Source organism: Drosophila sulfurigaster, chromosome 3 (genome assembly GCF_023558435.1).
Source record: "Drosophila sulfurigaster albostrigata strain 15112-1811.04 chromosome 3, ASM2355843v2, whole genome shotgun sequence".
NCBI classification, from domain to species: domain Eukaryota; kingdom Metazoa; phylum Arthropoda; class Insecta; order Diptera; family Drosophilidae; genus Drosophila; species Drosophila sulfurigaster.
Genome location: NC_084883.1, coordinates 630,847 through 658,055, shown reverse-complemented (window position 1 = coordinate 658,055; position 27,209 = coordinate 630,847). Strand labels below are relative to the sequence as shown.

The window sequence follows — 27,209 nt, the reverse complement described above, 5'->3', positions numbered from 1 at the left end:
ATTAGAACCCATTCTGCCACCATTAATTTTTTCATCGCGTTTGCAAAAAGTGGCACTTCAAATATGCTCGTCTGAAATGCGCTGATAGAATTATCTCAGATCTATTTCCACTTACCCAAAGACAGCTGCGAAGGTGTTGAGACAGCTTTGTCTCTGTATGAAATGATCGGGATCATTCCAGGGCGATCGACCCGTCTCCCGGTCCTTGTAACCCTTGCGCTGCGTCACTTTGATCGGCGGTTTTCTGGTCACATGCGAGACCAGCAGGTTCATTAGGATATCCTCACAGTTGGAGGACTGCTGTACAGTCTTTAATAGCAGCAACGACAGCCAATTGGTATACAAGTAGTTGTAATAGCGGTGATAAAACGCCGCTCCGGTTAGGACAATCGAATAGTAGTTCGTCCACTTGGACGTATAGCCCCATGCGTTCTGAAAATCACAATGTAATTAGTCAATCTCCACACTTCTTCTTTTATCTGCACTCTCACCTTGGAATCATCCCAGAAATGCGCTCTTGCCGGATAGCCAACAATGCGCTCGGGAAAGTCTCGCCACACCGTGTAGGCAAAGTCTAGTTCATCCGTATTGAGAATGGCATCCTCATCGAGCGACAGCACTGCATCCGTCTGTATCTCCTCATAGGGCAGGAATCGCTGCGAAATACTTGGCCTTGCCTCTGGCCCACTTTGAGCCGTTGGAGATCCGGCGACGGCACGCGAGCTGCCCCCCAAGGCGATGACATGCAATGGGATGTGGAAAGTGGGTGGCCAGCGTTTCTTCAATGGCAGCGGTCGATCGGCGGCCCACAGAATGAGTATCTGGAACACAATACGTAAACGAAATCGATGCTCAGACTGCAATTTGCAATTGCCCAAAACTAATTGCTCGATACTCACTCTATCGACAAATTGGCTCTTCGTTATGGTCCTGACTAGCTTATAGAGCGCCGCATTGGGTCCGAGGGCGGCGCCAATTTGCACATAGATAACAGCCGTGTAGTTGTGACGCGGCTCCACACCCATCGCATTCAGTTGAAAGGGCATAAATCTGAAATGGCCAAATGGCAATTAGGTTAATGGCGAAACACTTCGCAGCGACCCACAAAACGGAGCTTGCAATGTAAATTTAATTATCCGTCGAAGGCGTCCTTGAATCGCTACAGTGTTTATTAGTCCACGTGGTGTATAAATCTTACCTAGAACTATCGGCGAATGTGGGCAAAGTAAGAAGCGCGCCTGGTGCTGTATTCCAAACAAGCTGACTTCGCACTGGATAATCGGGCAGACGCTCGCGAATGATCTGTGAATGAGAGATGGACCAGATAGTTAGATGCTAGCAAGATGTGAAAGGAGACAAGGGAATGGAGAAGGGCAAATCAAACTGTGCTGCTTAATGGCCAGAAGAACTCAAGTGGCAAGCCGATTGGCAATTGATTGCTTAATGAACGGCTCTACACTTCAATTGCCGGCCAAATTGCGTTTTCAATGGCACTCGACGCCAGCCGCTTAAACTGTCAGTTCGTTTGTCAGACTGACTGTCTTTCTGTCAGTTGGTTTGTCTGTCAGTTGGATTTTGTGTACATTAATTCAAAGGCTACCAAAAGCTGTTGCCTAATTTTCCGCTTGACGCAGCTGGCAGCCAACCAAGCAACCTCCCAGTGGAAACGGCTTTGTGCCTCCCTCAACGCGTGGATAGCTGGCCGCAGTTTCCGCTTGCGCAAGGGAAGCAGCACAGGAAGTTGCCGCACACCCCCGCTCCCCCCTGTTGGGTGCCAACATCTCTCAAGTGTTAGACAAAGCAACTGGGGAGTATACGCTGCGAGTTTAGTAGGGAGGCGTGTCATTAACGCCCGTTAATTTGTCGCTCAAAGTGAGAATTATGTATGTATGCCTAAAAGTATGCCATGCAAAATTAGTTGTACACATAAACCACAGTGCGAACGACAGAGGGAGAGAGAGTGAGACTGCGATGCTGCATCCTTTCGACTCTGTTTGTTGAGTCCGTAGTCCGTAGTCCACAGTCAGGTCGGGCACATGCCATTATAATTGCTAGTCCCTACCTCGGACTAACAGCAAGTTACGAGTGCGACGTGCAGCATGCAGCAGAAGGAAATGCAGTTGGGAAATGTGCTGGCAATGGCAGCCAGCTCTAAAGCGGGCTCAACTCATCGCGTTTTTCTGGCACGCGCTTTTGTGTGTGAGTGCACCAGGAAAATGAGGATAAAACATTTCAACAGAAGAATAGCTGCATTTAAATTGCATTGAAATATCACCTGCTTGGAATAGATAATGCCAGTACAACATTTATGCATTCTATAACCCTTTGATCAGCTTGTATAATTAAACACACACCATTTGGAGTTGTCATTTACTGAAGTTTGATTGAAGTATGTATTTGAATGTTTTATATAATCACTTAGTTTAAATTAGTTGCATATTCAAAAGTACATAAATTAAAATATTGACAAGTGCTTCTGTTGCAATTGTGTGTTCCTCGCCGATATATCGATATTCAATCGTTCTTAATATCGATAACCAGGGATGCACTATTGTGCACCATAACTAATAACCAATTATCATTATATATTCGAAATTGAATAAATATTTTTGTAAGCATATTAATTATACAATTGTACAAGGCATTAAATTGTATACTTTATAATAATTTATCATAAATAGCATAATATTACCAAAAATATTTATTTGCGTATTGAATTGAAACTGTTCTTTAAATTGTGTGTTGTGAATGAACAAGAAATAATTCATTCAATTCCATTTAGGTTGATATGTGAGAATAAATTTGCATTTTCTAAATGGGTTTCTCTGTCTATTGCACTTCAATGTTTAGACTCGATGATAAATGGCTAAACATTAATTGCTGTGTATGTTGATATACGATTGTAAAATTGATGCAGATAGTATCTAAAACAAACAATTCTAAATTTCTAGTCTTCATGTACAATATAAATTCTTCAAGTTTGTGAACTCTTTAAGGTTCAGTGTATCTGCAGCATCTTTTGTTTTTTAACTATTTATTGAAGTTGACGTTGGGCTTCTCCACATCGCTTCCCTCCTTCTGCTGTTGTCTCAAGTGACTGCTTTATTTAGTAATTATAATTTCTTCACCACTTTTGCACACTCTGCCTCCCCTCTATATCTATCTCTATCTGCGCCATTCTCTATCTATTTCATTTGAGTTATGTCTCCGTTGCTTGGCGCACTGGCATTCAACTTCGTTGCAACGCGTTGCGGACTCCTAAAAGTATGCAACGCGCGTGTTTATTTACCTTTTCAAGTCGAGTATGCATGAGAATAAGTGTGTGTGTATGTATGTGTGCTTGTGGATGCTTGTGTGTGTGGGTTTGTGTTTTTGACATAATTAAGTCAATCTTGCTGCTGTTGACGTTGCAGCATAATTGAGAGTGGCTAAGAGCGAGTGAGGAACGAACTCAGCTCAGCTAAACTCTACATAACTCTACTCGACTCGACTCGACTCAACTTGCCTCGTCTTGCCTGGTTGCGACTCGCCTCGTTTTGTCTATGATTCAATTATGCAACGTGCATATATGCGAAAGGTTTTGTCCCCGTCTCTGGTCCGGGTCAGAGACCAGCAAATGTTGGCGTGCCATTTTAATTGGCTAACAAAGTGCTTTAATTGGCTTTAAGCCCAGTTCGAGCAGCTCAACAAATTTTCGTTGCCTACTTTTCGGCAGCATATTCCTCCCGCTTACCCGTTTTGCATTTCGCGGTTAACTCCACATGTCATGCCACCTGCCAGCATCGGAGACTTTGCTCAAGTGCTTGGAAGTTGAATTTCATTTTATTCGGGATTTTTCCCGCAAACTACTTAAGCAACTGAGCGAGTGCGACGGTTTTCCCAACAGCGATGATGATTAAGCCACTGCGGAGGGATGGGGTAAGGAATGTATGGGAGAGCACCTGTAACCCGAGTGCAAGAACCCAATAGAGCGCATAATGTGTGCAAATAAAATAGGTGAGTGCATTTTCGGAATGGGCGTGGCAGCGAGTTATGCAAATGCATGCAACATGGATATGTGTGTGTGCCATTTAGAGCTGAGCTCAAAGTAGCTTGACTGCAGCCCACACGACCACAAGGATAAATCCTTCTCCCCTCTAGTTTGGGCTGGCAAATTGCATTTGGCTCTGCCTAAAAGCTGCCCATACAAAATTACAGAGCATGTGTATGTGCATGCGACTAAAACACAAAACGAAAGCAAAACTTACTCAAATTAATTGCTATGAAAAGATATGAAAAGAACTGTCGTTATTCCCCTAGCCCCGAAATTATCAAAATTTTAAAGTTTCGTTTATGCGCTGCTACTTTTACTGATTAAGATTAAGTGGTTGTTAAATGCACTGAAACTTGATTGGAGAGGCTCACACAGAAAAGCTTTGGTTAACTGGTTTAGTTATTTAAAGTTGTCTTTGTAGACAACTAACTTTTGGTGAGTTAAGAGTAGGTAAATTATATTTATAAATATTAAAGTATCTTATATTTATAAAAGTTAAATAACAGAATTATAAACTACGAATTAATAATTGCAAGTTACAAATGAAGAGCTTATGCAATTTTGTTGTCCCTTTTTTCTTTATTGAAATACTATATTGAAGTGATTTTGTACCATTTAATATTCCTTCTTAAGAAATTGGCATTCTTTTAAAATTTTATTTATTCTTTTGAATTTATTTGTTGACTTTAATTAATTCTGGTAAGCTTTATAAACGAAATAATTACTTTTTATGTGCTAAAGTAGTTCGACTAACTTTCGAAGATTTCTGTTGAAATTGATTAACTTTTGGCATGTTTATAATATAAAATAGCATCTGTCAATCTTGCTGCTTTAATCGACACACGTATAAACGAATTCACATTTGAATTCGCATAAACAAGCACGAAAAGCGTATTTACTGATGTTTTGCTGTATAGTTTCTGGGGCGCAAAAGTTCAAAGCGTCGACAGCTGCATACATAAAATGCAAGCAACCACACATACACACTCACACACATACAGTCACATACACAGCAGTGCACTATGGGGAATTTGACCGGTTTCTTTGACATGAAGTCATGTTTCGCAAGTGCAAATTTGTAATATTTTGATGTTCACAATAGATCGAAGTGCAACATTACAGAAATGTTAACTTAACAGTCCACCCTTTACATAACAGTCCATCCTTAACATAACAGCTGTTAAAGTCAGCTGTTGCCTATGGCATTACATATACCATTATTCAATTGAATATATTTTTATCAGAAATAGGTTATTCATTCAAATTTTAACTGGATGGTAATCTCTCATGTTTTTACTGTCTGTTAATACTAACATAGTTTTTATATTGTGCATATATTTCGTAAAATCGTTACATTAAGAAGTTCTTGCCCACGTTTATTTTTTGGGAGAAAAAAATCAAACTTTGAATAGAGTTAAAAAAAAGTTGTACACATTATCTCAGTGAGTTTTTAATTTCTAATTCAGAACAACAAAAACTGGTCAAATTCCCCATAGTGCAGTGGCAGTTGGCAAAAAGTTGCAGTCAACGACACCGAGTAAAAGTTGCTGATGTTGCTGCTGTCTTATTTATTTATTTTTTTGGTTTTCTGCCAGTTGTACAGAACACACACACACATCAGTAGCGCATCAACAAGAGAAGAACTGAACAGAACATAACAACAACATGATCTCAGCATAAGACAAACACTAAATTAACTTATGCTGAGTAGAGCGGGAGAGAAAAATGTAAATGCCGTCAACTTTAGCCAGCTGCCGATGCAGTTGCATAAAGTATAAAAACAAACAAAAAAATAGAGGGAAGCGATAGCAAGTGAGAGAGGGAGAGAGAGAGAGAGAAGCGGAAAACTTGCAACTGCTTTGCTTTGCTTTGCTTCAAAATTAACAAACGACGAGGTCGCGCAGTACAAAGTTAATGCCGAACAACATGGCGTATGCGTAATAAGGATGCCTTTAGGCAATTTGCATATAAGCAAATGGAAACAGAACGACGGAAAGTACATTATTCTCAGTCCCGGAGCCTGGCACTGTTTTAATTTTAAAATAAATACCGAACTAAATAAATAGCAAATGGTAAATATTTTACAAATTCACAGCACCATTTATAAACCTGCAACAATACATATGTAAGTTGTTGTGAGCTTATTTGCAGACTACACACAATTCGCATGTAATTCACAAACGTGAAAAATTGTGTGCAAAATATTAACACGTTTCAAATGATTCTCAATAATGTGTTGATATGTTGTAAAGAGAATTCGGAGTACACTTATATTTTCACACTTAAATAAAGTATATTAATAACTTTTCTTTTCTAATTTAAATCTTTTTGCAAATAAATACAAATACTTACGAATGGGATTTGAAATATTTATTTCTATTTGAAATAAATATTAATTGCTAAGACTTTGAAGAGTAACATTTAGCCAGGCAAAATATTACTCGAAACGTTTTTATTTATTTGCAATGTGGTTTTTGGCATGTGACAGAAACAAATATTCAAATAGAACGATAAAAATATATATGTACATACATGTATACAATATTATACATATATAGCAATGCAAAATGCCAAATGGAATTCGAGTAAAATTGGTTTTATATTGTTTTAATCGCACTGGTTTTAATACACTACTGCAGAGTGTGCAGTGCAGACTGCATACAAAATACGTATTCTGCAAGTGCTTTGAAATTTACATTTAATATAAATAAAAATGTTATCGACAAGGTATAAAAATATCTAAAGAGTATAAAGTTGTTGGCCATTTGTTTGGTTTAGAAGTTTTGCGCAAATATTTATCGATTTTGGGCGCAAAGTTAATTAAGTCACGACTCGCAAAATGTTTGGGACACTTTTATCTGCATAACTATGTGTAAATGGGTTTAGAGATACTCTGATCGATGGTGGACAGCATAAAGTTATAAGCTAAGTGGGTTATTTTTCACTGGCTTCTTTTTTTTTGCATTTTGTTTTTCCAACCCGTGTTTTTTTTTTTTGTTTGGCATTCGCTCGTTGGTTGGTTGGCTGGCTTATAACGTAAGTAAACGTCATTTGCCATAACTTCAAAACTTTAAGCTCACGATGATGATGTCATTATTGTTGGGCAAAAGTCGCGACTGGTAAACTTCATCGATGTCGGGGTCTTAACAACAGAGACAGTAGCAACAACAACAACAACAACTACAACTACAACAACTACAACAGTTAGTAGCTAGCATACATAGCTGAAGTTATGGGAGCAGCTTTGACAAATTCGCTTAAAAGACAACGGCAAACAAGTTTTGAGAGCCGAACTGACAAACTGACAATGAATAGACTGAAGGAGAGAAAGAGCTAACGCTTGTATTTTTGGTTTGAATATACCATAAGTACTTTAAAGAAGTATCTTTCTTTTCTGTTTTATTAACCAACGATAGGCAGTCAACAAACACAAGTCAACGTGCATAAGTCAGCAGCATAGCAAAGGATAATGTATATCATACAAATTTATGCATAAATATTGGGAAATCTGGACAGAATTTTATATTATGTTGAAATAACATTTCCTACTGCTTTGGGGTATAGTCAAAGTTGATTTAGGAACTGATTTACTTTATTCAATTAGAGATATCAAATTACTGAACATATCTAAAACTATCAGATACTCTGTTTTTGGATAAATAAACAAATAGTAATCATTATTTATTCATAATTTTAACATTTTAACAGGATTTTTTTTTTCAAAAATAGCTCATTAAACCTGCTGTGATTGTTAACCAATTGTCAATTGTTAAAATTGAGAGTGCTTTCTATTTCTTTTTATACTCGCTACCGAACTTTGTATGTAACAGGCAGAAATTGGCATCTCGGACCCCATAAATTATATATATTCTTGATCAGCATCGACCGTCTGTCCATCTTTATGTCTGTCCGTGTGAGCACCATGAACTCAGAGGTATATTTTAGTATATTATTTGACATAGTTTAAGCAAATATACTATTCAAAATAAGTAGCGGGTATCTCAAAGTAGATTACATTGGACTGTAGCTTTTTTGCTTGTTTATTGAAATATTAATTAGCTTTCACCTTAAAAATAATATCTAAAATCCAGGAAACGTAGCACTGCTTGCAATACCGCAAAGATTGTTGTTGTTACGAGCAAGCTTCATGTAACCCTTTTCTCCCCAATTGACACCCATCGAAGTTTTGAGGATCCAGAACTCTTTACTATAGCCCACAACGAGAACGGAATAGTTTTTAGTGTCTTTGCAAGGTGCGTTGTAGACGCCGCCCGTGTACTTCTAGATTGCTTCTCTTGAGATATCAGCAGCTACGGGACCCATGGCAACTTTCTTTTCCAAATCAAGCTCATCGCCAGGCTTCACTAGGTAAACCTTCTTGATTTTAGCGCCAACATTGCTTCGTTGGAATCGACAATTTTCCTTGAGACCGCGATATGGATACGACTTCTCAGTGTCAATACCTCCTGTATGCAATATGCAACCGAGAGCGAAAGTCGTGCCTGCTTTGCAGCAATCAACTAGATTTTGCTTCGAGAGGATGACTAACTTTCCAGTTATTATATTTTTTCGACTTTCAATGACGCCAGCTGCAGCAAACGCCCACGAGTTCTTATAGTTTCCTTGATTCTCAACTGGAGAGACGACGCCTCTTTGTGTCCAGTTGATATATGCAGGTATTTCCAAACCTCGTGAATAACTTTCCACATTCTTAAATTCATTGTTTATGTCATCTTCTGCGCCAAGAGACTTTTCGTACTCTTTGCTAAAGTAATTGCGATCGTTTCGTCTATTCTCGAAGGCCTTAAATAACTGATCATCGGACTCGTCCTGGTAGGTATCCGAAGTGAAATCGTCGTAGCTAAATATTCTTGCCGCAGTACAGACAACAATGCCTAAAAAGACCGCAACTAATATTGGCACCTTCATTTTATTCTTCGAATACAATTGAAGATTCTTGGAACAACAACCTCGTGGTTAAAAATTGATTTTGCTTTGTCTGCGAGTCAACAAGCCCGTGCTTGGTATCACTGAGCAAACGTAACTGCTGTTAGTAAGTCAAAGTCTAAATACATAAAAGAAAACAAGTGAATGCAACCATTAAGGTGGTCCCTTATATACTCTGATTTAGATGCCCAATATGCGCAAGTTCACCACATAAACCCTCATCGATCGATTCAAAATACCGCAACTGTACTAATTAATATCACAGTTTTTTGCAAGTAATCTCGGGGTGAGCAATGGTGGGGTTTATATTTTGAAAACATTCAAAACACAAATAAAGTACCAAAGGGTTGTCAAGTGTTCTAACTTTGCTATAACATAAGTATTAAGCTTAATTATAAATAGAAATTAGGGTTGTTTTATTCATTAAATGACATTTTGCATTCTTTTTCATTAAATATCTAAAAGAAAGGATTAAAATAAGATGATAAAGGGATAATAATCAGTATGCAAAGAATGCCCTGTTTGTGATGCCACAAAGATTGTTCTTGTTACGAGCAAGTCTCATGTAACCCTTTTCTCCCCATTGGGCACCCAGTGAAGTCTTAATAATCCAAAAGTCACCTAATTTTTTAGAAGAACCATATCCCACAATGAGAACTGAAAAATCTGGACTGGCGCCACATTTGGAACTATTGAATACGCCACCTTTGTAGTTCTTGATGGCTTCCTTCGAGATGACAGCAGCAACTGGACCTTTGGCAACATTCATGGCCAAGGCAGTCTCATCGCCAGGCAGCACTTGTAAGATTATTCTAATCTTAGCACCAATGTTGGCCGCGTTATAAATACAGTTTCCATTTTTGCCGCGATACGGATACGATTCCTCAGTGGCGATGCCTCCCATTCTCCTTATGCGAACAAGAGCGCGTGCCAAGCGATTCTTCGTGGCAGAACAGCAATCAATTAGATTTTGCTTGGAGAGGAGGACCACTTTCGTACTATTTCTACTAATTGCCTGGCGACTTTCAACGACTCCAGCTGCAGCAAAGGCCCAGGAGTTGTCGAAGTGTCCTTGGTTTTCAACCGGAGAGACGACGCCTTTTTCTGCCCAGTTGACGTTTGGCGGTATTGATGGATTCAAGATATTATATAAAGTGTCGGAGGATTCATATTCAACGTCTCCAGAGTCATTGTAGATGTCGTTTTCTGCGTCTACAGCTTCATTGTACTCCTCGTCCAACATGTCGCTGAATTGGTTGATTCCCATCTTGTAAGTTTCATTATCAGGCAGCCAACGCCCGTTGTGGTCATAAATGTTTTTCTTATTGTCCTCAAAGATCTTCCTATGCAACTGATTTTCGGATTCTTCCTCGTAGACCTTGTCGAATTTCACTTTGTAGGCATCCCAGGACAAATCCTCGTTGATTAATGTTCTTGCCACCGTGCAGGAAACTATTCCAAAAAGGATCAAAATCTTAATTGGAACTTTCATTTTGTTTTTCCGTGTTGTTTCAAATGGATTCTACTGACGAGTAATAAGTTCCCGCTCTTACGTAGTCACTTTTATACTCCGATCATAAGTGAATTACCCTTATAATATTATGAGTCTAATTTCTATAAATATAAGTGAATAAGACTATCCCCTATAAACCTAAAAATACGGGCCAGGGGTCTATCGCAATCAAATTTTACCAAGTGCTCGAAATATCTTCAATTTTATTGGAAATATTTTTGATTCACATTTCATTTTATACCAGCTACTCGAAGGGTTAAGTTATTATTTTTTAGAATAATAAAGACTAAGATGGAAGAAATGGAAAAGATCTCCACCAACAGCAGCAGTGGCGAAAAGAAACGCTTCAAGGTGAATAAATGGAATGCGATTGCCCTTTGGGCTTGGGATATTGTTGTAGACAACTGTGCTATTTGCCGAAATCACATCAAGGATTCTTGCGTCGAGTGTCAAGCGAAACAGACGCTAGAAAACAGCGAGAAGTGCATTGTGGTTTGGGGGGATTGCAATCATGCTTTCCACTTCCATTGTATTTCGCTTTGGCTAAAGACGAACCAAGTGTGTCCCCTCGACAATAAGGAATGGAATTTCCAGAAGTGAAACCTTAATCCCAAGTGACTGCTGATCTCATGAAGCATACCGAGCATTAATTTACAACCAAATAAAATTGCTGTGATGCCAATAATCATAGTACAAGATGGTTATATTTGTTACTATACTCTTGATTTAAACAACTTCCATGCAATTCACTTTACAAAAAAAATGTACACAATAGCTGGGTCGATGTATTCATAGCCGTTTATCAGCCTGAGCATGTAATTACAAGAGAGTAACTAATGAGCCCAAGAACTTCATGTATATGGATATATGGATTATCATTTCTGTAGAAAACAAACTTTCTTAATCGGGTAGAAGGGTATTATAACTTTGAGCCTCCAGCAAATGTATGTAACATAATTCATCTTCAGAATTGGTTGGTTGGTTGATATTTTGGTATATTTTGTATTCTATGGTATATTATGAGCTTGGTAGTATGTTGATATACCAAATATACTATTAATTTGGTATAATTTTAACTTTTATTATTAAAAAAAAGAATATATGAATTTAAATTCAAAATAGTTTTTTAATTAAACAGTAGATACCACTAAGCCAATAAAGCTTTGCCCGTCTGTCTGTATGGACACTGATATTTTTAAGACTATATTAAATTTGTAGAATACGCAAATAAAGTTTTCTGTGATTACTAGAACTCATTCAATAGTGCATAGAGTACAATTTTACTTTTATGATATATATTGTATTATATGTAAACATGCATTGTTATTGGGATGATTTTATTAATAAATACATAGAACACAATTTTATTTTTGTGATAATATTTACTATATTTTTCGTAAAAATTAAGATTTATTATTTTTGGGTACTTTATAAATATAATCCAATTCAATATGATAGAAAATTTATCCGAATATTGGAAAAATATATTTTCTTATTAACTGATATGGTTATTACCCAATGTCTTAAGAGATCTATAGAGTTCTCACACCCTTACACAATAGGAACGACAGCTTTGTTTGCGATACCGCAAAGATTATTTTTGTTACGAGCGAGTCTCATATAACCCTTCTCGCCCCATTTCGTACCTAACGGGGTTTTGAGGAGCCAGTAGTCTCCCAATCCCCGAGCATATCCGTAGCCCACAACGAGAACCGAAAACTCCAATCCGCCTCTGCAAGGAGTTTGGTAAACACCTCGTTTGTAGTTCTTGATCGCTGTGTACGAAATGACAGCAGAAACTGGACCCTGGGCAACATTCAAGGCCAAGGCAGTCTCATTGCCACGAGGCACATTGTGGACACCGTAAACTCTAGCGCCAATGTTTTTCTTCTTGAAAGCACACATCCATGCCCTGTTACCATGATAACGGTACGATGATTCAGTGTCGATGCCTCCCTGGTTCTTTATGTAATTGAAAGCTTTGACAGTGTCCCTGGCATTACAGCAATCAATCAGATTTTGCTTGGAGAGGATGACCTTCCTGCGAGTCTTTAAAAACTGACGACTCTCAACGGCACCAGCTGCAGCAAAGGCCCAGGAGTTATTAAAGTTTCCTTGGTTCACAACTGGAGAGACGGCACCTCTTCGTGTCCAGTTGACAGAATAAGGTATTTGGAGGTTATATTTATTGTAGAAATCATCAATAGACTGATTTTCCTCATCCATATCCTCATCCTCATCCTCATCCATGTCATCATCTGCGCCTAGAGTTTCACTGAACTCTTTGTCCAACATGTCGCTGAATTCAGTCAATCCCATTTCGTAAGTTTCATCCCCAGACTGCCAACGCTTATTGTGGTCGTTTATAATTTTCAAATTGTTCTCAAAAATCATCTTACGCAACTGATCCTCCGACTCGTCCTCATAGACCTTGTCGAATTTCACTTTGTATACTTCCCAAATCAAATCGTCGTTGTTAAACGTTCTTGCCACTGTGCAGGCAACAACGCCCAAAAGGGCCACAACTAATATTGTCACCTTCATTTTATTGCTTGCATTCAATTGTAAATTCTTGGAAGGGATTTGCTTTGCTTACTGATGACTGCCACCTCCTAAGTGCCCCTTATATAGTACCAAATAGACGCATGACTAATGCACTTTTTAAATAATTGGACTAATATGGGCAATGGATAGAGTACAATATAAAACCGCAGCGAATATAAATAAAGTAGTATACATTAATAATATAGGGGTAAGCAATATTGTTGCTTGTATTGCTAAACCACAATTAATGAAGGAAAAGTACCAAAGGGTGGCGGAGTATTATGACAAACAGATCCAACAATATGATAATTTCTGTTTTTAAATATATTATATTATACCTATAAACTGTATCTGTATCTTAAACAGTATAATTGTTTATAAATGGTTTTATTTCCATTTATTAAGTGATACAAATGAAAAGTTTGTACATGCCAGAATTTATTTTACAATTCTTTCAACTGTGAAAACTATAATAATTCTAGCTAGTTTAGACATTGAAGCCTATTATAACTTCAGGTAAAGTCGATATTTGAATTTTGAATTTTATTGCGAAGAAATATAATAATTTGAACACAAATAATTGATAAAGTCTTAGGTAATTGTTGTCAACTTTAAATACAATAATTATTATAGTATAAATTCATTCATGCGGACGCGAAAGCTATAGAATTCTGAATGTTTTCAGTGATCTTTCGATTAGAGAGCAGCGCAAAATCTTATCAATTTCTGAATGTAATTCTATGTAATTAATCAAGTTAAGCGACAAATTCCACTTTCAACTGAAAATTTTCGAGCACAACAACAATTCAGAGGGAGCATAATAAGCTTTAAGCAAATGGTAAACACAAAGCATAACAAACAAGAGCAAAACAGCAAAACGAAAAACGAGGAAAACAATTTTAAACCCCAACAAAAAGAATAACTATTTAACACCGGTTAATTAAGCTTAATTAGCCCAAGTCGAACTCTACCCGCATTACACACGCTTGAGCAGCATAATAATTTGGCAAGAGATACAGATATGTTAATATTCAGAAAGCTCGCCGAGAACGACGACGACGTTATAATTAAAAATAATTTGATGACGTCACACTTGAATGTGCGAGCGAGAAAGGCTGTCAAAGCGCCTCTAACGTTGACGCGACGTCGCTGCTGCGGTCGGCGACAACGTCGCGGCCTCACATTTAAATTTAAGGTCAGCTGCTTTTGCTCTGCCTTGCTGTTTGCTTTCAAGCTGATGACGTCACATGCATGCACATAACTGATAAGCCCTTTTTTGCATTCAAGCTAACAGCTGTCGCAAAATGCAACAACAATGGTATAGTCATTCAGAGAGTGCTCTCGTTCTCTCAACTACTGCCATGCCAAATTGCAAATGCCAAGAGAGAGCAAGTAAAGCGGCACTATCTGTTTGTGTGTGTGTGTGTGCATGTGTGGGACAGGTGTATTAGTATGTGGCTGGCGTGCAAAAATGTTTGCCGGCTATAAAAATATTTGCGACCGCTGAAAACAACACATGCTCTTACTAAAAGAGAGAGCAACACAAAGTGGGAGAGCGAGTGAGTGCTGTTTATTTATTGCCATTGTCGCTGAAGTTCCCTAGTAAAGACCTACATGTACATAGAGTACGTGTATTGTTACTTACACACAGCATATCAATAAATACTTCATTTATGACAAGTTGATACTGTTGATTAAAGAGTTGGGGTGGTCAATAAATCTTTTAACCGCACGAATTTCATAATTTCGGTACATAATTAAGCTCTCGCTTTGGCTTATCGACGATACACATATACTCGATAGTTGCAATCTATCGGTTCAATGAACTTCCAATTTCAGTATCGACAAGAATACTGCAAAGAATTCGATAATATCGATAACGTTATAACATAATTGCACTTCCATCACTCATAAGAACATTTTGACAGCAATCTGATTCAAGTGTTACATTTTACATTTTTTGAGATTCTGTTTCATATAATAATACCCTTTGTGTGCGTACATTAAACTCAGAAAAAAAAAATACTTTCAAATGCAAATTATGTAGCCAACGTGTTTTACGCTTTAGTTTTGTGCTGGCATTGAATTTGTGTTTTCTATTTGCGGCTCTCTGACTCCAACAACAAACAAACAAATCTAGAAACAACAAAAAAAAAGAAAGCGTGCAAGCAAGCAGCTTGAACATGTGAGCGTGAGAGAGCAAAGCACAGTGTCTCTTGCTGCGTTTCTGTTGTTGTTAGACTTGTTGTTTATGGCTATGGCTATGGCAATGGCAACGCTAGCGGCGTCGTCGACAGCGGCAGCGACCGCGACTGCGACGTCGACTACTAATTTCGTCGATGATGACGTGCGCCGCTTTCGTGCGAGCGCCCAACTGGCCACAACGTACAGTAATTTTTCAACAGCGAACGGAATAAGACGTCTAGACTCTATTACAACTAAAGACGAGAACTATTGAAACCTAAACATATCACGCTGACTTATAGACAAAAAGTCAAATACTATTTTTTGTGTACTTAAAACGTTCCTCAATTTTCACAGTAATCAAAGTATCAAATCCACATAACAAAATGTCCGGACGCCGCGTTACAATTAACACACGCGTTTCTCGCGCTTCCACATCGACACCAGTCGGTGGCGCCTCGACGTCATCGGGTGGACGCATTGGTGCCACAAGTCCCACCAGTCCCACGCGGACCACACGCCTCCAGGAGAAGGCTGAGCTGCAGCACCTGAACGACCGTCTCGCCTGCTATATTGATCGCATGCGCAATCTGGAGAACGAGAATGGCCGACTGACCCAGGAGTTGCACATTGCACAGGAGACAGTCAATCGTGAGACCTCGAACATTAAGGCGGTCTATGAAAAGGAATTGGCCGCTGCACGTAAGCTGCTCGATGAGACCGCCAAGGAGAAGGCCAAGCTGGAGATCGATATCAAGCGTTTGTGGGAGGAGAACGACGACTTGAAGCTAAGGTAAAAACCAAAAACCAACCAATCAACAACAAAAACCGAAACCGAAACAGAAACTCGAAGCTCACTTATCAGCTAGCAAAGCTTGCTGCCGCTCGCAATGATGTCATGTCTGTGTATGTGTGAGTGCAAGAGAGAGACGGAGAGAGAAGCATGCTTGCTGCTGATGTCATACCGAAGTCAGTCAGCCATATGGCAGTTGCACTCTCCCGCTCGCGCTCGCTCACACGCTCTCTCTATCGCTCTCTTGCTGGGTTTTGTTTATTTTTTACATTTGAGCTTCGAGAAGCCTCCAAAAGCGAACAAGTCTAACGAGTCAAGCAAAGCGACTTTATGGACCTCTGGGAGTACATTAATAACTTGCTTCAATTGCCAAATATTGCTGCGCTGCTAACAAGCACAGCAAAATGTCAATAAACCGTTCCACAGTGCGTATACGCAATGGCTAAACCCTTTCAAGGTTGCAAATGAAAACAAAAGCGAATGAAAACATTTCATACATACATATTGATGTTTTATGTAGCTATGTTCATCTGCTTGTATATCATGATGTCATGCACTCCAAAAATAGCGCGCAACATTTTGTGTTTTGTTTGTAATGTCGTCCCATTAATGTCGACTTCCACATGTAATACCGGTTTGTTTTTTTTCTTCTCTCTCTGTGGGCCTAATAACGCAGAGCCCCCAACCACCTCGCCCATGATGTCAACAAATTAGGAATGTTGCGTATTTGTTATCATCAGGCTATATTTATTTTTTCTGCTTTCGGTATTTATAGTGGTTAGAGAGGGTATTAAATAAAGTACGGGCAATTATATTTATTTTTTAGTAGACATTACTCATTGATATGTGATATTTGGTGCTGCTAAATGTTGAGCAAACATATCTTGGATTATTAGAATGAAGCGATAAAAGAAAAAAATGCGCTATTTAAATTTACAGCAATAAAATTATCGGTCTATTTAGAAGCATATAAAAAAGTTTCTTCAATTATGCAAACACACATTTGGAAGAATTCTACTTTTGACCAATTATTGGGCTAGTTGAACAAAAAAAAAAAAGTTCTTTTGATAATTAACCCACTTTGCTGCCTTCACAACAAAACAAACAAAAAGGAAAATCTTTACGAAATTAGGTCGCTTCATAGCATTATTTTTTTTTTATTTATGTGCCGCTGTCATGAATGTCTGGGTGGAGAATTTGGGGGGAATTTGTCGACTCACACGCACGCCAAAGAACGGAGAATAACCTTGGAAAGTTTGTTGCTATTTCTGTACTACACAATTTAATAGCTGCAAAAATTGTAGTCGCACCTTTGTAAGGGAACATTACGGAAATTAATCACTTCATTTATATCTAAAGTCTATTACAACACTTAAAGGAAGACATTAAAAGGGTGTGCGAAATACTGGAATTTTATATTAATGAGTTGTGTAATTGGAATCATTTAATTATTAGAATGTCATAGGATTTATCAATCGAATAATAATGCCAAATAATCAATTGGAATGTTAAGCCATGCATTGTTTATAGCAACTTATTGGTTGCTAAATTTAGCAATAATAAAAGCATTCTATAAACGTGCAGACCACGAGAGTTGACGACGACATTCTATTTGGTGGATATATGTAGCTGGTGGAATTTTTGTTAGTGAAATAAACAAGTTTGTTTTTAGCTCAATTGAAAATAAAACGTTTGAAGTCGCTCTGCCCATAAATTAGCTATGTGTGAAAAGGAGAGCAAGAGAGAGAGAGAGAGAGAGAGAGGGAGAGGGAGAGCGAGATAAGAAGGGAAATATTGCTTAGATTGTTTAGTATGTTAGGCATAAAATAGCATAGCTACTTTATGCTAATGGCATCTGACGATTCCAAGGCAGCAACCGAGAGAAACTCAAAAGATGAATAATACATTAGATATAACAACGAAATCAAAGATACACTGAGAGCGTGAGAGAGTTGGCGCGTAAAGCATGACGACGAGATCGGAAGAGAAAGAGACAAAGAGAGAGAGAGAGAGAGCGACTGCGACGGCGACGGCGATCGCATGTGAATCAGTTGATGACGTCACATCCCAAGCACATGTTTGCTTGATAACAACAAAAAACGGGCACAATTACTAATTTCCCCTTTCGGAACATTCCATTCACAGACTCGACAAGAAGACGAAGGAAGCCACCGTCGCGGAGAACAACGCCAGTCTCTATGAATCTCGCTACAATGAAGTCAATGGCAAATACAATGCGGCACTCGGGGATCGCAAGAAGGCCGAGGATCAGCTCAGGGAATTGTCAGCCGAAAATGATCGCTTGCGTCGTCAGCTCGACGATCTGCGCAAGCAACTCGAGGCCGAGACATTGGCCCGTGTCGATTTGGAGAATCAGAACCAGAGTCTGCGCGAGGAGCTGGCGTTCAAGGAGCAAGTGCACTCACAAGAGCTCACCGAGACGCGTTCGCGTCGCCAGATCGAGATCAGCGAGATCGATGGCCGCCTGACGCGTCAGTATGAGGCTAAGCTGCAGCAATCGCTGCAAGAGCTGCGCGATCAGTATGAGGCACAAATGGCGCGCAATCGCGAAGAGATCGAGCTGCTGTACGACAACGAGATACAGAACCTCAAGGCGGCCGCCAGTCGTGCCTCGCAAGGTGCGCTCCATGCCTCCGAGGAGATGCGTCTCATGCGCGTTAAGGTCGATGAACTGCACGGCAAGCTGCATGATCTGGAGAATACCAACAACGCGCTGAATGTGAGTAACAGAAACAGAGGAGAATGTTTTCGTCTGCGTTTACTAATCATCCTCTGCTTCACTTTTAGGCACGCATTCGCGAGCTGGAGAATCTCTTGGACACGGAGCGTCAACGTCACAATCAGTACATTGCTTCGTTGGAGGCTGATCTGCAACGTTTGCGCGATGAGATGGCCCAGCAGCTGCAGGAATACCAGGATCTGATGGACATCAAGGTCTCGCTGGACTTGGAGTTGGCCGCCTACGACAAGCTGCTCGACGGCGAGGAGCGTCGCTTGAACATCACCTCACCGGGACGTCCCACCACCGATTCGGGCATTGCCAGCGGATCGGAGCACTTGACAGCCAGCGCTGGCTCCCGGTCGGGTCGTGTTACGCCCAGTGGACGTCGCTCGGCTACTCCTGGCATTTCGGGTTCGGGTGCTGTGAAGCGTCGTCGCACGGTGATCGATGAGAGTGAGGATCGCACGCTGTCCGAGTACTCGGTGAATGCGGCAGCCAAGGGTGACCTGGAAATCATTGAGGCCGATACAGCGGGTCGTTTCATCAAGCTGCACAACAAGGGCAGCGAGGAGATCCACTTGACGGGTTGGCAATTGACCCGCATCGCCGGCGATGAGGAGCTTGCCTTCAAGTTCTCACGCGGCTCAAAGATCTCCGGGGGCGCAACGGTGACGATTTGGTCGGTGGACGCTGGCAGTGCGCACGATCCACCAAACAATCTGGTGATGAAGAAGAAGTGGCCGGTGGCCAACTCAATGCGCTCGATCCTGGCCAACGCCGACAAAGAGGTGAGAATCCTGTCGATGTACAACACATGCGGCACGTGTGACATTTGCCGCCACTGCAGACATCTCGAGTTTGTGCTCGACCAGTACGGAATCAATTGAAAGCATTTCGTTGCCATCGCCCTGATTAATCTATTTATTATCTACTCCTTAGGATGTTGCCAGCTACGACCGTGTCCGTGCAAACGTTTCCAGCCATGCATCGCGCCACCGCAGCAGCGGAACGCCCAGCACCGGCTTTGGCCTCGGTTCCGGAGCAGGCTCCACTGGCGTAAGGAGTCTCTTCTCGCTGCTCTTCTAGAGGAGGCACTTCAAGCAAACAGCTACACACAGCCACACCCACACACACACATGGACACACACACACACACATACATACTCTCATAGTCAACAATTCATAGGAAAGAATAGGATTAGCAGCTCGAAGGCAGCAGCAGATGGAAGGAAGAGGAGGAGGAGGAGACGTGAAGACATGATACACTTTGGAATCTGCTTTTATATGCATCATCAATGCAATTTGTAATGTACAACACAATATTGTCCGATTTTACAAGACTCTTTTCAATATGCTTAAGATATGTTTGCAGCAGTTTTAATTTTGTTGTAATTTTAAATGGTAGAAATGCATTTGATAAAATAAAAAAACAAAAAACAAACACAAAATCCTACAACTCAAAACTAATATCGAAAATCGCATAATCTAAGGAGGATGAGAAGGTGGAGGAGGAGAGAGAAGAAATGCTTCTGCCTTTTGCGAACATGTCCAGAATTCAATTAATGGCTCAGGTAGCATTTTGCCAAGCAGTTTGCAAGTTTGCCAGGAGAAAACTTTGCCGGCACCCAAGGAAAATCAGCTTAACTCGCGTTTGCCAAGATTTTGCCAAGAAACTTGCTTCAGCTCCTCAACTGCTGTCGCGGAATTTGTCCTCGTCCTCGTCCTCGTCCTCGTCTTCGTCCCCGTCTCCGTCTTCGTCTCCGTCTTCGCCCCGCTTCAAAGCAAAATGGACAGTAAGCAGGTGAAATTAACTACAACAAGCAGCCAGATAGAACTTGCACCCAAGGATAACGATAGATGGATATTCTGTGTGTGTGTGTGTGTGTGTGTGTGTGTGCGCTTGCACAGTGCGAAAATTGGCCAAGGATTTGGGTCAAGAAACTTAAGAGGAGTCCGGGATTTGCAGTTGATAAACTGCTGCGTTGTCTTTTTGCTTCAGTATTTAATGAAATATCAATATTGAAAACAAAATAAATTAAGGCGATTATCGCATGCCGAGATTATACTAAACTAACTAAATTTATGCTGATTGCAAACAGTAAATTTTGTAGCCACAAACTATTTTTTGAGATATAAATGACGATCTGTTTGGCTCTTTAATTTTGTTGATAAGTTCCTCTGTAGTTAAATTTAATTCCAACACAAAAAAAAATATATAATAAAATGCGATAAACATTGTCATTTCAAGAGTATTTCTCTTAATTATTTTAATCTTTTTTTGTGTTATAAACAGCAACAGCAACAGGTTTAAAATATAAATGACGTATTTTACTCTTGTTGCTGCGTGTGAAAATTTAAATATTTTTTCACAGCAAATTCGACAACTGTACCTCAGAATTAAATTTAAAACTTAAACAGCAAATAAGCAAGCATAAATAATAAAATTAATTTCCATTTAGTTTTAAAAATATAAATTTAGAAAGAGCATAAGAATACAGAAATTTTATTCAAATTATAAAAAAAAAATAAAATAAAAAGGAATATTTGAATATTTTCGAATTTTGCAAGATATAGATTGAAATACTTAAAGAGCACGAATGTCTCATAAATCAATGTCAACATTTTTTTTAGAATTTTATGAGCGTAAAACACAAATTTGTTCGATGCTGATATTCAAAACGAGATGATTGCAAATTTGTGATGCGACTCATAATAAATAAAAGAATCGTGTTGTTCAATTTTTGTTGCAGTGCAACATTGGCAACGGCGGCAAAAGCGATGGCGATGGAGATGGCGATGGAGATGGCGGCAACGTCAGCTACTAAGACAACTTAGCAGCGCTTGAGTGAACGCACGATTCAATGGAATGAATGGACAGACAGCTGGACAAACAGACTGAGGGGGGAAGGAAGGAGGGGTGGATGAGTGAGGTGGCAAGATAAAGGCAGCCACTGAGGCGTTCAACTTCAAAGTAGTTGCAGGAAAAGTTCTTGCTTGTCGCACGTTTGCATGCGCATAATAGGATTAGGCAAAGTAATAAGTTGTTGCCACTATGCAGGTGCACAAGTACACATACATACATATATATTGTATGCAACAATATACATACATATATACTGCATATATCTGAGCATGTGTATGTTGTCGTAATTGGTCTTGACAGCGCTCACAAATGCTTTGAAATGCAAATCTCAGCGACACACAAACGTTGAGTATGTGACAAGAGTTCTTTCTTTCCCTACCTCTCTCTCTCTCGCTCTCTCTCGGATACTTTTTCGACAGCTGCCTAGAAGTATGCAACATATTTTTTGCGCAAACTAACTTAACCCGCAGCTGGACTGCTGGGTAAAAGTGCACTGGGCGTTGGCCATAAACAAAATACTAACAACAACAACAGCAACAGCAACGATAGTTCCAGTTCCAGTCAAGAGTTCATATCTCGAGTTGTCTGAAGTGGAAAGAGACAGACACAGAGAGAAAGAAAGAGAGATAGAGAGGGAGAGAGCTTGTTGTGGGCGTTGGGAAATCTTGAGCTTATTGTGGTTTTCTGGTCATTTTCGAACTTTAACATTTGGCTGCGTCCGTCGGGCTGCCCTGGTGACTGTGCAACTTAAGTGCACACCACACGCTTATCGGTCACTACAACAGCTATGCACACACGCACACGCCCAGACACACACATACACACCCATTCAATAGCGACTTTTAGGCTTAAACCAAGATTTTGGCAGGGGCAGTCGACAGTCGTCGGCTGGCCAACTAAGTTGGTAAGTGGACTTTGAATGACCTCTTTGTGGTAGCAACAACCGAAAGTGTGTGACTGTGTGTGCGTGTGTGTGTGTGTGTGTGTGTGTGGGCTTATTGTGTATTCGACTTTTGGGTTTCGGCTAAAAGTTCAGCACAGAAGAAGTATAATAAAATTATGCAAATCCTTGGATCAGCCACAGCAAAACTACATAGATGGAAAGCTGCTTGGCACGAGATTTAAAAATAAAATCAAATCAACAGACAATTAATGCATGTACTTGACAATTTGTCTGCTGTATGTGCTTGGAGAGTAAAAGTTGAAAGCATGCTTAATTATTAATTAAAGTAATCAATAATCAATAAGAAACTTGTTGGTAAAAGCTTCGCCATAATCCCCAGAGCAGCGAAGGCAAGTGAAAACTTGGAAAATAACTTAATTATGGTTGTCTGCTGCTAACAGCCGTTAACTCGTTCGTCTTTATCGCTTGGGTCTTTAATGAACGCGGCCTTATTTTCCCCCAAATACTAAATGGCAGGGATAACTGTCCAAGGGTTGTGTATGCATGTGTATGTGTATGTGTATGTGAGGGTAGCGAGTAAAACCCCAAATAACTGCTTAATTTGTTTTTTCGTCCAGACACCCAAGTCCTTTGGCTTGCTTCCGTGACCCTTTCTGACCACCTTTTCCGTTCCAGCCGCTTGTTGTTGAATGCTGTTGATGTTTGCATAACCAACAAGAGCAACAGCAACAACAACAACAACAACAGCAGAGCATCAGCTGCTGTTGTTCCTTCACATGTTGTTGTTAGTTTGTTGACTTAATTGAAGTGCGAGCGAGATGGAGCAGCAAAGAGGGGAAAGGGGGGGAAGGGGTGATTCCCTGCTGACTGCCAGCTGCGGTTCAACGCCCACAACACAGTACAGCAAAGCACAGAACAACAAAAATGGAAAGAGTTGAGCTGATGGGAAATACAAAAATAAAAACACATTGAGGCAGCAAAAATTATTTGCCACTCGCATAATTTGGGTCTCCAGCTTGTTTATGCCTAAATCAATTTGCTGCATGAACGAGTCTTAAGCGTAAAGGATTTTGTGTGAAATCCAAAGCCGGTCACACTCAGCTCTAATCCCCCAGGCAGCGCAATGCTCGCGTATGTGTGCGTGCATGCGTGCGTGTGTGTGTGTGTGTGTGTGTCTCTGTTTGGGTTAAGCTATTAGACTAAAAGGTTATTAGGCGGGCGGCGTTGGAGGCGTGTGGAGGAGGCAACGTCGTCTGCCTGTCGACGTGATTTGCCTGTCAAAAACGAGACGGAGACAGAATGCGCCACGAAAAGGACACGGGGCGTGGCGTTGAAGTTGTCGAATGTTGAAGTTGCCGAGTGGATTTTGCACTTTTGATATGCGTTTTATTAATAAAACAAATTGCCAGGCATATGACTATAATTTTAGCTCCAGCATTCTTTGCTGTCTGTCTATGCATAAATTGAGTTTGTGACGTGACTCTAGCCCAAAGGACACGCTGGGCAGTCTGCCAAGCCGCAGGAATCAGCAGCCAGCAGACAAGCGGCATCATGAGGCATGCAGCAGCAGCAGAAGGATCAAGCAGCACACGTCAACTATTTTTCAACAAATATGCACAAAACTTTTTTCATATTAAAGCCACAAGAGCCATGGAGCGATGCTGACCAAAAGCTGACACAGACTGCATTTCTGGCATATGCAAAAAAGGTCTGAGCATTACGTGCCGCACGTGCCACACACACAAACACACGAACACACACACACCCCCGTCGTTGAGCAACAACAAAATGATGGGCGGGGCGTGACCATTTTCCCTGTCGAAAATGCCACAATTCATTTTTTAATCGCGACGCATAAATCAAAGGTGCATGCAGCAAGAGGGAGCGAGCTGCATGTTGCAACATGGTGCACATGCATGTGGCATGGTGGCAAACAGAAAGTGTTGCGTGCATTAGCTGTAGGTGCTGCCTCCGCTGCAATTGCATTTGACATAATGCCCAGTGAACTTTTGGCCAAGAAAAATGCTCGCTAAAAGCATTGCAAATGCATCGAATTCCATCTTTTTGGAATGCCTCCGCTGAGAGTCATAAATGCTATTTCCATCAATTTTTATTCAAATTCCTGCAAATATCCATTCAATAAGGAAATGGAAAAATGTGAAAATCGTGTCAAGCCAATGTCGACTGAAAGGTTGCAAGGCCACAAATTGTCAATGAAGTCTTTAAGTAAAGTAAGAATAATATTTTTAAGTGCGTTAGAGAATGGATTTAGTGTAGAGAAAGGAACAACATAAATATTTGTTGAAACTATTTGAAGTAAAACGGGCTAAAATTTGATTACCATAAATTTATGAATGTCCATTAAGTGTATTTCACTTTAATTTAAAAATAACAGCAAGACATTAAAATCCCACGAATAGAAAGAAAAAATGGCCACAAATTATGAATGAAGTTAATACGAGAAGTCATCAAAGTGGAAGAACTTTGTCTACAAGGAATCAAAAATATAAATATTTTTTTAAATTATATAAAAGAGAAAAAATGTTTTTTTTTTATAAATTTCTTTTTGACAATTAAGTGTTTTTTGTATGTGTCAATTTAATGTTGACTGAAAGGTTGCAAGGATACAAATTGTCAATGAAGTTAATAGGTATCGAAGTTTTTTAAGTAAAAAAAAGAGATAAACATGCAAAATTACAGGTCATAATATGCATTAGCTATTAAACATCCTTTTGTAAACAGCTCAAAGTTCGTTTTTGTGCCCTGTCTGAATAAAATCAATGTGTTTAAATGTTGAAAATATCGCAGATGCGAGTTCTTTCTGTTGAAATCAAGAGTGGATGAATGGTTAATTATTTTCAAAGAGAGTTTTTAAAGCATTGAAATCGAAAAATACCGAACAAAATCTTCGAATTGAAGTAGGTTAAATCTTCGATTGAAAGTACGACACTTCACTAAACTTGTTGGGATATAGATGTGATCTGTTTAAATCATAATGATTGACCATTTGCCCATCACAATGAACAAATCTGGATTGGGACAAGAAATGGATTTTTTCATTAAAATGTTGCTTTGGTGATTTGTATTGATTTAGTCAATAAATATATCAAAATCTGGAAAAATTTCCTTTCGAGCGTTGCACTAAACTTAAAAGACTACTCGGGAGACAGAATGTTGAAAAGATTGAATATATAGAAAGTAAAACAAAAACAGATTCAAAACTTTTAAAATCTAGAAGTCATTGCCACAAGCTTATTGAATTTGGAAAGGACTACATAAATGGATGTGAAGCTAATTTGGAGGAATTCAAAGAATTCTAGCACGGTCCCAATATCAATAGCGAAACTTATTGAAACTATTTGAAGAAAAAGGAAACAAAATTGTATGATATTTGTGTGTTTAGAGTAGTTAAGAAATAAGAGCAAGAAATTTTAAGAGCTTTAATTAATATATGAATGCAAAGGCCAAGGGCGAATGCTTCGAATACTAAGATGATTTACAAGCTGATTCGCTGTTTGTTTACTAAACTTGATCAAAATCAGAATGTTTTGTATCACAAGACAAGACAATTGTTTATTGTTTTTGTTATGAATCAATGCGAATGTGGAATTTGTGAGCATATTTGAAGTCAGTTATAAGGCCATTTAATCTGGCAGCAAAAGCTCTTAATGCGAAAGGCAATTATCGCATGGTTGATAAAAGGCCAAGCAATAATAATAATGGAGTGAAAATGAGTTTGGCACTTGCCATAAATCAGGGCACGAGCCACCTGCGAGTGCGTGCGTCCAGCTGCCAATTAGAAACGATGTTTCTAGAATGGACTGAGCGGGAGGAGAAAGTGGAAGAGGAAGAGGAAGAGCAGCAGCTGTTGGTTGGGTTGACATGTTAACAATAATACTCTTTCTCCCTCTTTCTCTCTCTCTCTCGCTCTCTCTTGATTCCTCTGTCGATTTCTGTGGCGCATCTGGTGCGTGTGTTGGCCATTTCTGGGAGCTTATCCAATTGTTATTGTGCGGTTGCCTAACTTCAAGCTGGTCACGTTGCATGCCAAATATTTGCTTTTCATTTGGTTAACACACACACACACACACATACACATAGACGTAGACGTAACTGTAAATTGATTATTGCTAGACAGGAAAAAAGAAAAGGCAGTGAAGAAGAAGAAGCGAAAGAAGTAGCAAAGTTGTGTGGCACCCAAAAAACCACATAAGCTTCACAAAACGCACGCTCGCAGCATCCAATCTCTCACAGCTACTGAACTGAACTTGTGTGTGGTTATGTGCAGCAGCAACAGCAGCAGCAGCAACATCGACTGGCAGCAACCACATCCAGCCATGTCGTCGACAGTTAATGTATCTGTCAGCGCAAAAAGATTCGCATTCGCCACATTCGCGACCTGCAGTCTTCCATCTACAGTTACAGCTTCAGTTTCAGCTTCAGCCTCAGTTCTGTTCCTCGCTTGATGATTACACAAAATTGAATGCTCCCATCCCATTTCATCCCATCTCTTCTCTCTCTCTCTCTCTCCCTTTTTCTCTCACTGTGCGTGTGTCAATTTGAGTGTTGAAAAGTGGTCTCCAGTGTCGGTGGTTTGGTTTGCTTGAATTTCGCCTCGTTTCTGTTTCTGCTTCTGTTTCTGCTTCTGCTTCTGTTCGGTTTGGTTTGCTTTGCTACACGGCGGC

At 39.8% G+C, this 27,209-nt stretch overlaps 4 protein-coding genes across 6 annotated transcripts in view; 2 read left to right on the top strand and 2 right to left on the bottom strand.

Moving 5' to 3' along the window:
- LOC133841677 (exostosin-1) overlaps positions 1-27,209 on the bottom strand; it is an 81,450-nt gene that overhangs the window by 3,587 nt on the left and 50,654 nt on the right. The window contains exons 6-9 of the mRNA XM_062274321.1: positions 1,199-1,302; positions 900-1,050; positions 492-821; positions 116-432 (exon numbers count right to left, since the gene is read on the bottom strand). Coding sequence (XP_062130305.1) covers positions 116-432; positions 492-821; positions 900-1,050; positions 1,199-1,302 — 902 coding nt within the window. The remainder of the gene's footprint in view (positions 1-115; positions 433-491; positions 822-899; positions 1,051-1,198; positions 1,303-27,209) is intronic.
- Positions 9,360-10,487, bottom strand: LOC133845318 (cathepsin L-like). Its single transcript, XM_062279749.1, has one exon. The coding sequence runs from the start codon at positions 10,470-10,472 to the stop codon at positions 9,480-9,482; it is 993 nt and encodes a 330-aa protein (XP_062135733.1). The 5' UTR covers positions 10,473-10,487; the 3' UTR covers positions 9,360-9,479.
- On the top strand, positions 10,727-11,130 carry LOC133845319 (RING-box protein 1A-like). The gene has a single exon (XM_062279750.1). It carries the CDS (start codon positions 10,785-10,787, stop codon positions 11,091-11,093), a length of 309 nt encoding a protein of 102 aa, XP_062135734.1. The 5' UTR covers positions 10,727-10,784; the 3' UTR covers positions 11,094-11,130.
- LOC133841659 (lamin-C) lies at positions 15,074-20,156 on the top strand. 3 transcript variants are annotated; one of them, XM_062274288.1, is made up of 5 exons: positions 15,074-15,222; positions 15,579-16,014; positions 18,160-18,754; positions 18,823-19,628; positions 19,697-20,156. In XM_062274288.1, exons 2-5 carry the CDS (start codon positions 15,608-15,610, stop codon positions 19,815-19,817), a joined length of 1,929 nt encoding a protein of 642 aa, XP_062130272.1. In that variant the 5' UTR covers positions 15,074-15,222; positions 15,579-15,607; the 3' UTR covers positions 19,818-20,156. The 3 variants fall into 3 exon arrangements, with proteins under 3 accessions (XP_062130272.1, XP_062130271.1, XP_062130274.1); XM_062274287.1 differs by lacking the exon at positions 15,074-15,222 and having other exon boundaries at positions 15,427-16,014; XM_062274290.1 differs by lacking the exon at positions 15,074-15,222 and having other exon boundaries at positions 15,429-16,014; positions 18,823-19,545.